This window comes from Vulpes lagopus, chromosome 21 (genome assembly GCF_018345385.1).
Source record: "Vulpes lagopus strain Blue_001 chromosome 21, ASM1834538v1, whole genome shotgun sequence".
Taxonomy (NCBI): domain Eukaryota; kingdom Metazoa; phylum Chordata; class Mammalia; order Carnivora; family Canidae; genus Vulpes; species Vulpes lagopus.
In genome coordinates, this window is record NC_054844.1 from 31,445,750 (window position 1) to 31,462,502 (window position 16,753).

Consider the following 16,753-nt stretch of genomic DNA (forward strand, 5'->3'; position numbering starts at 1 on the left):
GAAATAAGTAGTGTACACTGTAAGACAATCATTCCTACACCCAAAAGCTTGAATTAAAAACAAAATAAATACGATATTTGTCTTTCTCTGACTTATTTGACTTAGCTTAATACTCTCTAGCTCCATCCATATCATGGCAAATGGCAAGATTTCATTCTTTCTGAAGGCTGAGTAATATGTAGAGTTTAAGAAACAAAATAAATGAGCAAAGAGTAAAAAAGAGAAAGAGGCACAAACCAGGAAACAGACTCTTAATGACAGAGAACAAAGTGTTGGTTACCAGAGGCAAGGCGGGTGAGGGGATGGGTGAAACAGGTGTTGGGGATTAAGGAGGGCACTTATGATGAGCACCAAGTGTCAGGTGTCAAATGGAAGTGTTGGGCAGCCCTGTGGCTCAGCGGTTCAGTGCCGCCTTTGGCCCAAAGTGTGATCCTGGAGACCTGGGATCGAGTCCCACATCGGACTCCCTGCATGGAGCCTGCTTCTCCCTCTGCCTGTGTCTCTGCCCTCTCTCTCTCTCTCTCTCTCTCTGTGTCTCTCATGAATAAATAAATAAAATCTTAAAAAAAAAAAATGGAAGTGTTGAATCACTATATTGTACACCTGAAACTAATATTACACTGTATGTTAACTGCCTGAAATTCAAATAAAACTTCTACATAAATACATAAATAAATAGCCAAAAAATGGAAATAATCCAAATATCCATCAATTAAGGAAAAGATAAACAAAATGTGCTCTATCCATACAGTCATGAAAAGGAATAAACTACTAGTACATGCAATAACATAGATAAACCTTGAAAACATCATGCTAAATTTAAAAAGCCAGACAAAAAAGGCTATATATTGTATATTCCATTCCTATGGGACATCCACCATGGGCAAATTCATGGAGACAGAAAGGATACTAAGGTGGCTGCCAGGGGCCAGGGAAGGGGAAGAATAGGGAGTGACTGCTAATGGGTATGGAGTTTCCTTTTGAAGTGATAAAAAATATTCTGGAATAAGATAGTACTGATTATTTCACAATTTTGTGAATACACTAAAGGCTTGAATTGTACAGTTTAAAAGAATGAATTTTATGGTTTGTGAATATATGCCAATTTTTGTAAATAGGAAAAAAAAAGAAAGATAGCCTTAATACAGCAGTCATCTCATGAAAATATCTACTTTTCTCATTACTATCATCTATCTCCTTAATTTTTCTCTTTACTTCCCAAAGTAGATGTCTACTTTCTAAAATATGATGTTTGCTCACATTTTCTCCAAGGAGGATTTAGAACGAGTTGAGCAAGAAAAAAGAACTGAGGCTAAAACCTAATCAACAATGGGGAAAAGACTATTTTGTCCTCTTCTTCTGAGGAAAAACAAGATCATAATGAAATAATCATACTGCCAAAAATTTGGAAAGAAGAAAAAAATAAATCGACTATAACCTAAAACCCTAACACAATTACAGTTAGGATGTTGGTATATATTCTTAAAATTATTTCCCTCATTTTAATCAAGTGTGCATATATGAAATGCTACTTCATGAGGTACCTGGGTAACTCAGTCAGTTAAGCGTCTGCCTTCGGCTCAGGTCATGATGCCAGGGTCCTGGGATGGAGCTCCAACTAGGGCTCCCTGCTCAGCAGGGAGTCTGCTTCTCCCTTTCCCTCTGTCCCACCCCCTTACTCATGCTTTCTCTCTCTCTCTCTCTTGAATAAATAAAATTTTTAAAAATGCTACTTTACACAATGCTAAATCACAGTCATTTTTCATTTTACTATGCGGTTTCCAAATCCTAATAATCTTCAATGGATGAATAAAAACCTATTAAATGAAATGGACTATAATTTATTTAATCATTCCCCTTTACTGTCTTGGTTGTTTTTATACTTTTCACTATTACAAATAACCTTAAAGATTTTAACACAAAACAATTTTTCTGATTTTACATTATTTTCTTAGTCTGAGTTCATGGAAGAAGTAGAATTCTTAAGTAAAAGAATATGAAAACTTTTATACCTCTTGGTAAAGCCTTCTCTAGTGAAAGTGAGTTATTATTCCAGGAACATTGCTAAGAATCTTTAGTGGTAAAACTGTCTGGAACCATTCTAAAATTGCTATCTTAAAAAAAATAAATAAATAAAATAAAATAAAATAGCTATCTTACAATACTGTAAGTAGTTCCCTGATCTCCCTAGAGATAATCAATTATTCTTTGTCATTTTCTAGCATCTCATCATCTAGGAAATAAGCCTCTCATAAAATTTATAATAATATATAGTGTTTTTCATAAGCTTGTCTGTTGAGTTACTATAATCCATATATTATAATAAATGCCACATTTAAAATTAATGCTTACATATTGTCCTTAAGCTACACTTAATAGTTATGAAAAAAATTTCTTCCATTTACTAAACAACCTTGTTCAATGTAAAATATTTGTATAAGACTGAAAGGTAAAGTCCTACTCACATCTCTTTTACGTTGATCTTTTTTCAATTGAGCAATCTCTCTGTTTCTCCTAGACTCTGTCAATCTGGCTTTTTCTTGTTCTTCTTTCATTTGTTTCATTAGTCGAACCTAAAAAATTAAGTAATACATCTATTGGAGTTTTCCTATCACAGCGTTCCTTAAATTAATCACATGTATGGAAGCAAGCAGTTAGAATTTAACACAGAAATGATGGAGTATTGCTGCACAATTTAAATTGTCAGTTCTTATTTTGTGGGATTAATTCATTTCTATTTCTATACTTTTCTAATATGTTTCTCTCAAACTGCTTAGTGTTCTATGCTTTTTATACTCAGTGTTCAGTTGTTCTAGAACTTGAATGAATTTTTGGTATTTAAATTATTACCAGTAGCTGTGTGACCTTGAATAAATTACTTAACCTCTCTAAGTTTTCATTTCTCATATATAAAATAGATATAACAGCTCTATGGCATTGGATTATTATGAGAATTTATTGAGTAATACCTGTAGAGTGCTTATAATAATGCCTGGCATATAGTAAGCACCTAATAATTTTAGCTATTGCTGTCATCAGTAAAAGATACAACATTGTAATCTAAAACTTCCTAAATCATTTTCACATCTGCTATTTTAAGGAAACAACATTGACTGTTACGCCAAATGTTAATATTAATCCCAGGTAGCTCAGCGGTTTAGCGCCACCTTCAGCTTGGGGTGTGATCCTGGAGACCTGGGATCGAGTCCCATGTCAGGCTCCCTGCATGGAGCTTGCTTCTCCGTCTGCCTGTGTCTCTGCCTCTCTCTCTATCTCTCTCTCTCCGTCTGTCATGAATAAATAAATAAAATCTTTAGAAAAAAAAAGGATAATTAATCCCACAACAAAAACACAGAAGAGATCAGGATTCACATGCTCTCTTTTGTCAAGAGAAGACAGTTTGTATCTTTCTATGCATGCGCATGATAAACACTAAATTCAAGACAGTTGTTACCTCTTGGGAAAAGGGGAACATGATCAGAAGGGGATATATAGGAGGTTTTGTGTACACTATAATTTTTAATACCTAAAATAGATAGTGGATATAGTATTCGTTATACAACTATCAATAATTTCTTGCATGTTCAAAACATTTTATGTGTTTCAGGAGAGCTATATCCATCAGTCAAAGAGGCCCTGTTTTTGACCACATAATTTTCAGCTACTCTGAAGAAAGGCTTTGATAATGATGAGTACAGAAAAAATTTCTAATTGCCAAAAGGAAGTACATCATTTGTAAGAATGCATATTGAATATGGAAAGAACATTTTATGGAATTAGACTTATTGAATATGGAAAGAACTACATTAATTTGTCCCAAATGACACAAATAACCTCAACATCAGACTTCAATACAAAATGTAATCCATACCTTTGTTTTTTTCATTTCCATCACATCCTGTTGCAATTTCTTCAATTGCTTTTCATATTGAGACTGGTTTTTGAGCAACCTTGCATGCTCTTTTTGAGCTGTCTGAAGTCTTTGCAGTTCTTTATTCATGGCTTGGAGTTTCTTTTCATATTCAGACCTAACTTTTTTTGCCTTTTCTTCTGAGTAAGATTCCACTGAACCTAAATGATCAAAGGATATCTGTATTTATTTCTGTGATCTGTGATACAGATCTTCATTTCACAGATTTACAACTCACGAGCTCAGAGAAAAACTACCTCCCCAAAAGAAACCTCAGGAGGCCAGGATATCTGAATCACTCTCTCCTTGATTTCACTCTCTTTTATTATCTACTCTCAACCTGTTCAACAATTATTTAAGTTTTTTTTTTTTTAGTTAAAAAATGCTCCCCCCCCCCAAAAAAAAAAATGTTCTCAGCATAAATCAAGACAGTAAAACAAAATTAGCCACAATTTTGGATGAAATAATTAAATAGGCTTGGTAGGTACCCAGAATGAAAAAATAAGGAATATTTAACATAATGAGACAAACTCACATTTAATGTGGCTTCTAATGTAATTTCTTTTTCCTAAAGGCAGAAATTATAAAAATTCATTCTGGCAATTTAGTTGGAACTTTAATTAGAATTAAATGTAATTCTTACCTAAGTTCTGGAGCACCTGGTCTCTCTCAAGCTGAGTGTCCCGAATTTTATGTTGCAGCATCATTAGCTTCTCTTCATACTGCTTTTTCAGTGTCTGCAGTCTTTTCTGGCTGTTTTCTAGTTCATCAATCAGCTTCTGCTTGATTGCAATTTCACAGGTAATGTTTGCTAAGTCTGCTTGATAATTGGCTATTTATAAAAGAAAAAAATAAACATACTGCAATAGGCCACAATATCATAATTCTTGCTTTCAAGTATGATCATGAAAACCATCATCTATATCCAGGTATTCACTTAGCAGCTATAAGGAAAATGTCCTGGATAAACCAAAAACTAAAAAGAAGTGAACAAGATAAAGAGGTGTCACTGTTGATCAGTGACAACAGATACTATTTGTGCTAAGTAAGAATTGAAATCACACAATGACTACATCCAGTAAGAGCAAAAACATGAGGCTGGGAGGGGATGCACAGGTCAGCAGCTATAAAAGCTGCCTTCCTCAAGAATGAAATAGAGAATGTTTTCTGCCGTATTTTAAATCCCCAACTGAATTTTTGTCCTTGTACTAAATACAAGTACCTTTTTCATCTGATTCTGAATCTGATTCATCAGAGCTTTCACCCCCTTCAATGTCATCTTCTTCTTCCTCTTCCTCCTCCTCTTCTTCCTCATGATCACTCACTTCTTGACTTTCTTCCTAAAATGTGATTTGAGACTATTAATAGTACAATATGCGCAAAAACAGATTACCTCATTAAGAGAGATTGCTAGAGTATAAAATACAGAAGTACACAAATTTCACTTTTCATCAGTTCAAAAACCATTCCACAATTTTAGGGTTATTATATAACTTTTTCTTAAATAAAATAGTACTTTATCTCTCCTAATATTCTACCTCCTCCCTAACCCCCTGCCAATGCTTTCTTTTTGGACGAGATAGAGTTGCCAGTACTTTATAGCTCATGTTTCTGAAGAAGTCCTCAAGTAAATAGTTTAAAATGGATGCATTATAACAGTTTCTCTTTTCAACATAGTATAGATACCATAAACAAGCTAAATGCAGGCACTGAAATATACAAGTTCATTCTTTCAACTTACCACTTCTAATTCATTGTTTTCTCTTTCTGTAATACCCTTTTCTTCTTTCTTCTCTTGGTCAGTGTCTGCATTATCCTCTTTACTGGCCACACTTTAAAAAAAAAAGGAACAAAGGGGTACAATATTAAAATAGAGATGAAAATTGTTCACTTTTGTCTCCCAGATTTTAAAAATCATCAATTGTTTGTGAAAACTAGAAGGGTTTATCATTTGACTGAGCAAAGTTATGTCTGATGCTTCAGGGGAAAACAGAAATTGCCATTCAAACAATGGTGATTTAAATCACTGGAGAAAAGCTTATTTTCTAGAAACACTGAGGAATAGATTATACCATAGGGCATGAGATCTGATGGGACAGCTAAGAACTAGTCACAGTAACAACTAATTAACTAGAACATAGGTGATTAAAATTAAAAGGACAAACAAATTATTTTTCTTTTCTCATCTAAAAATAGGACTTTTCCCATCTAAATATAAAGAAACAGAAGCTAAATATTTCTTGATGTCCTAATACATTTAAAAGTAAATTTAAAGATCCAGAATAAATCTGCTCACAGATTTATTTGTAGTAAGTTTGTCTACCCTGGCTGCATCCATTCGAGTGGTTAGGTCTCCTCTGGTTAACAGCATAGGCTTTTGTCCTAGGCTATACCTATGGCACAGGACTCTTCTTAAAATGTTCTCAGAGAAATGGATCTTTGCACTTCAAAACTATCTGAAGTTCTCAGCCTCACCTTTGACTGAATAGGAAATTCCAGGATCTGCCACAAGACTGGCCATACAAACAGAAGCCTCCTCCTAAGTCATCTGGTACTAACAGCTCTAACTACATACTGATGTCAGGTAATGGTTATAACTAAACTAATTAACCCCTGGTGGCCCTGACAAAAAAACAGTGTACACTACAGTGAGCAAAGTTTTTCACATTTAATTCACTACACTCTTAGGTCTTAGCATCCTTGATCAATTATGTACAGAAGTTGCACATCTGTTCACTTGACCCATACATTTAATCAAGCTAAATAATATTAAGTGAACTTTAAATAAATCTATATGTGAAAGATTTCTTCTTGTGCTACTGTAACATTTTGAAATCATCAAGAATAAAAAAAAATACTCGAAAAGGCAATATTCTCTAAATAAAATTCCCCTAGAAAAAGCTTAAAATCTTTATCAAAATAACTTTATAACAGGGATCCCTGGGTGGCGCAGCGGTTTGGTGCCTGCCTTTGGCCCAGGGCGCGATCCTGGAGACCCGGGATCGAATCCCACGTCGGGCTCCCGGTGCATGGAGCCTGCTTCTCCCTCTGCCTGTGTCTCTGCCTCTCTCTATCTCTCTGTGACTATCATAAATAAATAAAAATTTAAAAAAAATTAAAAAAAATAACTTTATAACACTTATCATTTCTTTCAGATATTCTGCTATACTAAAAACTGCCCTAATACCTGGACTTGTTTCTAGCTTCTAAAGCCAAAAATTTAATCTTATTTAAGCTTTTTATTATTAAATAGTAACCCTAAGTTCCAATTCTCACAGTTGCTTTTGTACTCAGAACAAGGAAAACACATTTCCTTTTAAGTACTTTTCAGAGTTCTTAATTTAGATTTATTTATATGATTATTTCAATTTCTGTCTTCCTTAGTAACCTCTAAGCCTTTTGAGGGCAGGGTTCATGATCGTTTGACTCAGCATTATGTCCCCAGTACCCAGGGGATGTACATAATAAATGAGCAGTAAGTGTTTATTAAATATATCAATCTCTATGACTGTGCATGAGCACCTGTTTGTCATCTCTATGTGTCTTATGCACTAATTATGTTGGAGTCTAATGGTATAGGCTGAAAGATGCATAAAGATGCATGGAATACAGCATGTCTCTAGAGTGAGAAGGAACAACCAGTAGCAATAACAATAAAACAATCTTAACTGGAAAAAAAACCAAGTAAATTATAACAGGGTTCCATGAACACTGTTAAATCATTCTGTTAGAGAAAAATGTTGATTATGCTGAATGCTTCTCTTAAATCACTTGTATTATACTAGGGCTATTGATTTTCCATCATACAGTTCCAACCAAAACTCTAGAAACTCCCCTTCACCCATCATCCCATTCAAAGTACAGTACCATGTACTCAGATATACTTGAGGTTTAGGACTAAGGTTAAGGCTAGGATGGTGAATCTGTTTGGAAAGATATTTCTCATCAGCATTCCCCAGTCTCTCCCCTACACAGTCTTCCTTCCTCACCTGTAAATTGTTGCAGCACACAAATTTGTTATTGTTGGTTGTATCATTATTTAAGCTCCATCCAAATTCTTTTTTACTCTGGTTTACAGCTAAATAACCACTTTATTCTAACCCTCCTACCTTCTCCACGTCACCTGTATCCAGCAAATGTTTATATATATCATTTATATATAAAGTTAACTCATATATAAGCTGTTCACGTCAATTCTGATGGCAGAAAGATCAGCAGTTGTAACTTTACATTATTAATTTACCTTTATAAATCACATAAGACTTAAACTTTTAAAATACAAGTTGATACTTTATAATTATTGTACCTTAATTCAAGTTTTCCTCAATAAAGTGAGACAAATTGATATCTAAAATAACTAAGCAATAATGAAAAATATTTAAGTTTGCAGGTTACAGAGAATCAGAATTTTGCAGTTGGAAGGAACACCAGTGATCATGGGGCTTAACCCCTTTGACATCTGACAACCAATGTCAACATTTTTGTTGACAAACTAAAACAGAAACTCTGGCCAGGGAAGTCAATCCACTCAAGGGGCTAAAACCAAGGGTCTTGACTCCAGGCCAGTATTCTAGAATCTTATGCTGAAAGTGCAGTCCATAGACCAGGAAGCATCAACATCACCCAGAAGCTAATTAGATAAGCAAAATCTCAGTTCCACTTCAGTTTTATTGAATCTGAATCTTCATTTTACTAAACTACTCAGGTGATTTGTGTGTGTGTATATATATATATATATTCTAGTTTGAAATGCCTCATCCTAGAACAAGAAACTGCTCTGCTTTTGCTATTCCTTAAGGGATGATATAAAAACTGGAAACAAATTTTACACACTAAAGACACTTAAAAGACTTGAAAATTTTAAGGTGGAAGGTGTTTCCATATGCTACTTTAACTATGCATTTTATTTTGACCTTCTGAAATAGAAGAAATCTCACGTTTTTAATGCCATAATTTAATTCTAATGATAAATATAATGTCCTAAATATATACTAATTAGGTGAATTCTAGTGCAACTTATAGACAATTAGAATTACATTCTCATTATAAAATACTTTAAATAAGTTATAGAATTATAGAATAAAATTTATTCATACTGTAGAATATCATATGATATGTGGAATATAAATTATTAAATAATTTTAAGAAAATATAATTTTTAAACTTTCGTATTTGAAATAAGATATTGCTGTAACTACTATTGCATAGTAAAAGGTCTCAAATGGCTTATTTTAAGTAAGAGATGAAATTTCTCAAGCGGTGCTTCTAAAATATTTAAATATTGTTTCTTAATCATTTTGATTATATATTCTGGAGTTTATTTAGAAAAAATATGAAGAGAAGTTCTGATATGAAGTAAAATATTAATTGATCCTGGTGTAAATAACTATAATTCTGAGTGACTAAAATGCAAATTATTACATAGAGAGTACAGATATGTGCTTCTAGATTTTGCTTAAATTTCAAGTGAAAAAAAGAAAATATCCTGTTTCTGATGCTCACTTCAAATACAGTTTAAAAGCAACACTTATTTTTCTAATTCAACCTTAAAAATGCCTTGTAAATCTTATCTGTAATAAGACCACAGTTCCTGTTGCTTTGTTGTCATTTAATGTTGTTTTGCAAAACTATTACAAATATTTGTATATACAAATATAATATAACATTATAATATATATTATTACAAATATTACACCAAATAAGGAAGGGGAAAAACCCACCTATGACTTAGCATGTGCTGCAACAAAGTCTCAATTCCTACCCAATTAAAAATTCTCAGTCTGCTCACAAATTTTTGAAAGATATATTCTGAAAGCCATTGGTGGGTTTTTGGTCATGCTTAGCCTCAAAAAGGTAAGTCATCACATAATTGTGATAGTTTATCTGAAATCACATGAAATTGCCTGAATATTGATCCACGTAACTAGTGAGGGTTTTATTCTGAAAAAAATACTTTCTAGAAATATATTTGGTGTATTTGTAATTTTATAAAATCACCATTAATTTTAGGAGCACCAAGCTAATCTAGTCTGAAACAATCTATAATTCTATAACACATTTCCTTGTGAATGGCAACTATTTAAATGACATTTTAATAAAAACCTGGGAAATATTCCAACCTTCTTTCTTCTCGATTGCTTTCCTCAAGTTTCTGTAGCCTTCAAAATCACGAGGCACAGTATTGGAAGGCCAAGCCAATGAAGGACAAACCAGACAGTAAAAAGCGAAAGTGATAAGAAGGTAAAAATGATACATGAGCTTGAAGACTTTAAAATAAATTTTAAAAGATATCATCAAAGGACAATACACAGTAAAAAGGCAATACATTTTGTATGAATAAAAAGTAGAAAAACAAGCAGTATTATATCTAAGAAGAGTATTAGACTATCAGTTGAAATTATTTAGCAGTAAAATGTAGAGTCTCAGTTTATATAACTTGATCAGTAGTAAGAATGTGTGGATACCACTGCTTTTTAAAATCTGCAATGGATCCATTTTCTTAGCTTCCCCAAAAAAGCCTTTCAATGATATCCTCTTCCTTTTAAGCCTTCCCCAAATGACCTTTATATGGCATCATTTAAAGAACTTCAAAAAGTAATGCCTTTATACTATAATATGAAAATACCATTAATACTACATACTAGAATACTACTTTTAAAACTTGTTTTCTATTTTTAATATACTACATGTGAACATCACTAAATCTAAAAAAAATCTATTTCAAAATTATACATGAAATGGTATTACAGTCAAATGAGTATGGTTGTTATGATATCAGTGAAAAACTGTAATTTTATTAATTGAAAATAAAATCTCATAATATCACTGTACTAGTAATTAGAAACTATTAAAAGGATTAAGGCAAAAGTGGCAATAAAATGGGAAATGTAGTACCTTCCATTAGTAAGATTGTTTCAATCAGAAAAATAAAAGAAAAACTAAAAATATGTGCTTAAAGATTTTGAGATATAATTTAAACAATATTCAACACACAGAATTGGGGATCTTTACTTAATGGAATGTACCTGAATACCAATATTTGTCACATAAACAAAAAGATAGATGTGCTAGGCTCTGATGAAGAATATAGCAACCTTGATATAGCATACTTCCAACCAGAATTCCAAAAATATTTTTCAGAATCATCAATATTTTTAAATGAAGAGATTGAGTCTTATGTATAAATTATTTCAAGCCAGTTCTTTTCATGTGCTTGCATGTGATTTTTACTTGTTGGCCTGTGGTTATTTTTCATAATCAACTGCTATTATAAGAAGAGACTAGCAATCTTTCTGGGAAAAAATTCTAGAGTGGTATTCACCAGGGATCAAAAGGTCCCATATAATGGCTAGGAAAAGGAAAATAAAGCCATCACCTAAGAAATCTAGGGGTTCCAAAGATTCAACCTGACACCACTAAACACAACTATAATGCAGTCTGATGAATTAGTAAAGTTGTTTTATATATATAATTTAAGTCATTTAAAGCTAGATATCCAAAAACATGGGGATCAACGCCTAATCTAGTCTTATACTAATGAAAATGAGCCACAGTGGCTCAAAGGATATGGTTCCTCCCTGGCAAAGAGCCCAAATTTTCTATGCCCAATATGCAGAATTTTTATTTATCTTATACAAGAGAGCTCTATTAAAATGTATGAATGATATGAGCTAATAAGTAGATAAACATTAGATGCCTTCTCAATTATTCCTTTAAACAACATGGCAACAAGTAGTTTAAAAAGACAGTGGGGGGGACAGAAAAATGAACTAATAATCTGATATTTCTCCATAATTTAAAGTTGAGTTTTTATTCCATTTAGTTCCATTACATGGAGAAAGAATGTTTCTCCTATAAAGAGGAGAGAGAAAGAATGACAAATCTTGTCAACAATTTTAACATTTTTGTTACTGAAAAAAAGGTAATAGTCTCTTCAATTTTTTCACTTTACTTTGTTACACTCTCTTATTTCCTTATCTACAACTATGGATGATTTTACAGCTCAACAGAAAATAAATCTTAAACCTATCACATATTAGCTAATTTTTGTAGCTTTGACAAAGACTTTGATGCAGAAAAAGGTGAAAGTTCCATGTAAAACAGGACTTATGATGCCTTCCTTGAACATAAAAGCAGTTTCTGACATAAAAATGACCTGGTTGCTACTCTTCCTACTAACAATTACTTTGTCAGAGGTCCTGTGGCCACTACAACCAAAAATTAACAAATACAAAACAAAGTAAGTTAAAAGAAGTGGAGCTCCTAAACAATTTGTGGCTTTAGTGGGGAGGAAAGAAAGCAGCTAGGAGAATAAGGACAGCTTAGGAAATCTGAATCCAAAACTAAAGCCCCAGATAGATCTTGGCAACTCTCAGCTACAAGAAGGTAAAAATCTTCGTTACATAACGTAGTTTTTTTTTTCTTCATGAGGTTGCTATCCAAAATCTCAGTATTTGAATTAAAACTTCCTCTTTAAAAATTACAAACATCCTTAGAAAGGCTTATTGGTTATAAGTTATAACATGGACATATATAGAGTGGATTTTGTTAGCCACAGATAGTTTTGCCCCCCAATTTGAATTTCAGGAGAGGAGAGAAGGAAGTAGACAATTTTTGAAATCAGGAATACTTTGGAGTAGAGTAGAATTACATGAGAACTGACCACAAGAGGAGGAATGGACCAAGACAGGCAGCATAAGGACACAGGCGGTCAGAAGATGGAATAAAAAGGATGGCTAAGGCAGACACTCACACTTTTTCCCCGAAGGTTGTAAATCCATGAAAGAAAAGAAAGTTTCTTTTCCCTTTTTTCCTTTCCCCCTTCCCTTCTGAATTGCTCTTACCATACTACAAAATGGGTAAAAATCATTTTATATAAAGTCAGTTGAGAAAGCTGGACAATATGCATTTATAACAGAGAAAAATCAGTCCTAAATTCCAAAGAAAATTTTTTCCAAAGAATTTTTATTTTTTTAATTTTTTTCCAAAGAATTTTTAAATGAACTTACTGTGTATGTAAGGTTGAAGGAGAATCTCAATTTTACCATGCCCTCTCTGATGAATAAAATAAATAAATATGAGGGATATAAAAGAACTCAACCAGAATCCATATACTAAACAGGAGCTACGGCCTCCAAAGAGTTCCTATGGAAGATGAAACAAACTGCAAGCCTTCTAAATATTTCTAGAACTCTGCGTTTATTATTTGTTTCAACTGTAGCAAACCCTTTAGCTAAAATGACAGTTTACCTACATTTTTAAAATAGGAATTTACATTATATATAGCCTAAAAGTTATAAGGATTTACAGTAAAAAGCTAATAATGAAATGCTTTAATCAAGCTGAATAAAACAGTATTAGTATTCGTGTTTAAATCCACAACAAGGTTTGAATAGACTGTGTTAAGAAAAATTGTATTAAATTCTATAATTTATATATGGAATAATATAAACTCATAAGGCTTTCAAGCAGTTTATGGTACACAAGAAAATTTTTTTCTAGGTTCACATTATATTATATAGGTTTCAGTTCTACAAGGACATAATATGGCATGTATGTGAACATGCTTTATGAAGCATTTTTTAAAGTATTACATATGATTATTCATTTTTAGGAAGTATTAATTTTTTTATTTTAAGTTATCATTTACTTTTTTCAAGATGAATAAGGTAATAACTGTAAATTTATCTCATCTAGTTTGGTTTTTTCCTCACCAATTTTTTTTTATTTCATATCCCTTCTTGTTTAAAAAATTACTTATTTTTTTCACTCAGGTTCTTATGTGGAAATACAGTTGTTTGGTTAGGTCTTCTTATTAACATCTGCTATTATTTTTATCATAACAATTATTCTATCTATCATAATCACTGAAATAGTCCATTTTTCACTTTGAAATAACAGCCATTGGGATGCCTGGGTGGCTCAGCGGTTTAGCGCCTTTCTTTGGCCCAAGGCGTGATCCTAGAGTCCCAGAATTGGGTCCCACATCGAGCTCCTTGCATGGAGCCCGCTTCTCTCTCTGCCTGTGTCTCTGCCTCTGTGTGTGTGTGTGTGCGTGTGTCTCATGAATAAATAAAATCTTAAAAAAAAAAAAGAAAGAAAAAATAGCTATTTAATTTTTTTATCTTAAAAGCACCAAGGACAAATCTTAATAATAAAATATTTTTCCTTTAGTACTATTTACCAATCAAAATGCTTACCTCTCTGCATTGTCACAAAAATAATCTTCATCAGAGGTATTAGTTTAGGGTACCTATGATCACTATAAAAATGTCCAAAACAGGGCAGCCCGGGTGGCTCAGCGGTTTAGCACCTGCCTTCAGCCCAGGGCCTGATCCTGGAGACCCGGGATCGAGTCCCACGTCAGGCTCCATGCATGGAGCTTGCTTCTCCCTCTGCCTGTGTCTCTGCCTCTCTCTCTCTCTCTCTCTCTCTCTGTCTGTCTGTCTCTGTGCCACTCATGAATAAATAAATAAAATCTTAAAAAAAAAATGTCCAAAACAACCTAGGTTTCTACTGGGATCTCTATTTTTCATTATTCATACCAAATGAGTGATTATGGTAATATCTCTAAATTTAACTCAAAACTAAACAGCAGATTCAGTTCATGACCTCGAGAAATATATCCTTCCTTATACTTAGTGTTCATGAACAAAACCAAGATCTTTAAAAACAAGTCATACTATTTGATATTTTGACCAAATACAGAACCGAATTTTACAAAAATAGCCTTGTGCGAAAGTCTCATTTTCATTCAAGCAGTATGTTGGGTCACATAGAATTCTGTGATCATTGTTTTAGTTTTAACTACCCTGCATAAAAGCTAATCATTATATATCTTACTGCTGCTATAATCGGTCATCCATGAAAAACACCTATTAAGACATTAGTATCCTAAGAATACAATTTCAGTTGCAATGCCTCCTAACAATAAATGTGTAACTCCTTGTTTTAATTATTCTAATTATTCCTTTTTAATTCAAGGACACACAGCAGAATTAACTTAAAAATTTTAAACCTCCAATTACTTTAGTCAACTGGATTGTTCAAGGAAGAAATGCCTGGGTGCCTAAATAAATTTCTAAATAAACTGAGCAAAGCAGCAGGTAGACTAAATGTCAAAAATAATTCTACAAAGCAAGTCTCTTGGAACAAACTATTTGATAGCAGTGCCCTTTTTGAATATCTAGCCAAAAATGCTTAAAGTGAATTTGACTGGCATGTTCAAAATATATTTAGTAAGTAATATGACTGCACCACAGAATCAACATGTAGACATGTAAAGAATTTGTGAATATTTAACCACTCATACCTTACAAGTGGTCAAATTTTAATTTTCCTCTTCTTTGCACCCAGTTGATTTCAGAGAAAGATATCATCAGGATGCAAAGAAAAGAAAGCCTAGAACAATGGTGAAAAGCTGAGTAACTCCTTGTTGATTCAAAAGGCCTAAAGTAACATAAATAACTTTGACATAATCAAATTAGAAGCCCTGCAGAAAATACTGAAGAGACCAAATGATATTAAATGACAGTCTGATGGATTCGTTTAGCCTTTAGTTAAACTAATCTAGACAGGAATCAGATTATATCCATGAGACTACTTAATTGCATTAGAAAATGGGAAGGAAATGAAAACAGTGAGTTGTAATGGTAGAGCAAGCTTTGCAGAAAAGATGAATGGAATGCAAAAGCAGCTATTTGAAAAACAATAAAATAATTTCTAAAAGTAATTTCACCTTGTCATAGTCTAAAATCAAATCTACTACTATATTATTATAATTAAACTTATTTTTCTTACATACAAGTATAGGTAAACCATGAAAAGTATATCATTATAATTTTCAGCTAATTTAAATGACATTTCTCTTATTAATATACTCTGAGACTATGTATACTACGTACATAGTATACTATGTATACTCACTGTAACTGCAAATTAGGATATACTGAAAAGTAAGAAAAACAGGGATTCATATAGTGATTTTATAACACTACCTTTTTTTCTTCTTCTTTTCTTTCCGTTTCAGCTTCTCTAAATCTTTCTTAGCTAGATCTATAATTTCAATGGTCTCTTTGTCTGAGGATAGTATAGTAGGAGAGAAAGCTGATGATCCACTGAAATATGGTGATCTTGCTGTGGCTCTTGTCAAGTTTTTTCGAAGGTTCTCATTCACTGCTTCACTTTCTAATAATTTCGCCCTAGTGAAAAAAATGCATTTAAACAGGAAACATTTTTTATTGTAGTAAAAAATTCATGGCATACAATGTACCACCCTAAGCATTTTCTTTTTTTCCACCCTAAGCATTTTTAAATGTATAGCTCTGCAGCACAAAGTACATCCACACTGTTGTGAATCTTGGCCACCTTCCATCTCCAGAATTTTCTTATCTTCTCCAGCTGAAACTCTGTACCCATTAAACATTAACTCCTCATTTCCCTCTCCTCCCAGCCCCTAGCAACCACCATTATACTTTCTCTCTCTACAAATCTGACTACCCTAGGAATAAATAGGGAACATTTTAAATATATTGTGTCGTATGCTAAAAAGTCATTCAAAATGTATTCCAATGTTGCTACAAAGTATGGTGGTTGTTGTTTTTTAAATAAACGTGCTCACAAACATTAACGTTTAGGATTTTTTTTAATTCCCTGATTAAATAATTGTAAATTTGAAATCACATTTTTAGTGCTCAAAAGTACCAATGGTAATTAGATTAGTTGCATTCTGGCCAGTAGGCACTAGTGATCTTGCTTTGTAAACCCATCATTTAAATTTAAAATCTACAAGCACCATGGTCCCCTTTCTTTCAGTTCTCCATTCATCATGATATAATAGCATTT

General features: G+C 32.8%; 1 protein-coding gene across 16 annotated transcripts in view; it reads right to left on the reverse strand.

Moving 5' to 3' along the window:
- KIF21A (kinesin family member 21A) overlaps window positions 1-16,753 on the reverse strand; it is a 147,646-nt gene that overhangs the window by 39,872 nt on the left and 91,021 nt on the right. For 9 of the 16 annotated variants that reach the window (XM_041735850.1, XM_041735848.1, XM_041735851.1 and 6 more), the window contains exons 11-17: window positions 15,907-16,110; window positions 10,030-10,068; window positions 5,652-5,742; window positions 5,133-5,250; window positions 4,554-4,742; window positions 3,872-4,071; window positions 2,466-2,573 (exon numbers count right to left, since the gene is read on the reverse strand). In XM_041735850.1, coding sequence (XP_041591784.1) covers window positions 2,466-2,573; window positions 3,872-4,071; window positions 4,554-4,742; window positions 5,133-5,250; window positions 5,652-5,742; window positions 10,030-10,068; window positions 15,907-16,110 — 949 coding nt within the window. The remainder of the gene's footprint in view (window positions 1-2,465; window positions 2,574-3,871; window positions 4,072-4,553; window positions 4,743-5,132; window positions 5,251-5,651; window positions 5,743-10,029; window positions 10,069-15,906; window positions 16,111-16,753) is intronic. The other 7 variants (XM_041735853.1, XM_041735864.1, XM_041735856.1 and 4 more) reach the window with 1 other exon arrangement.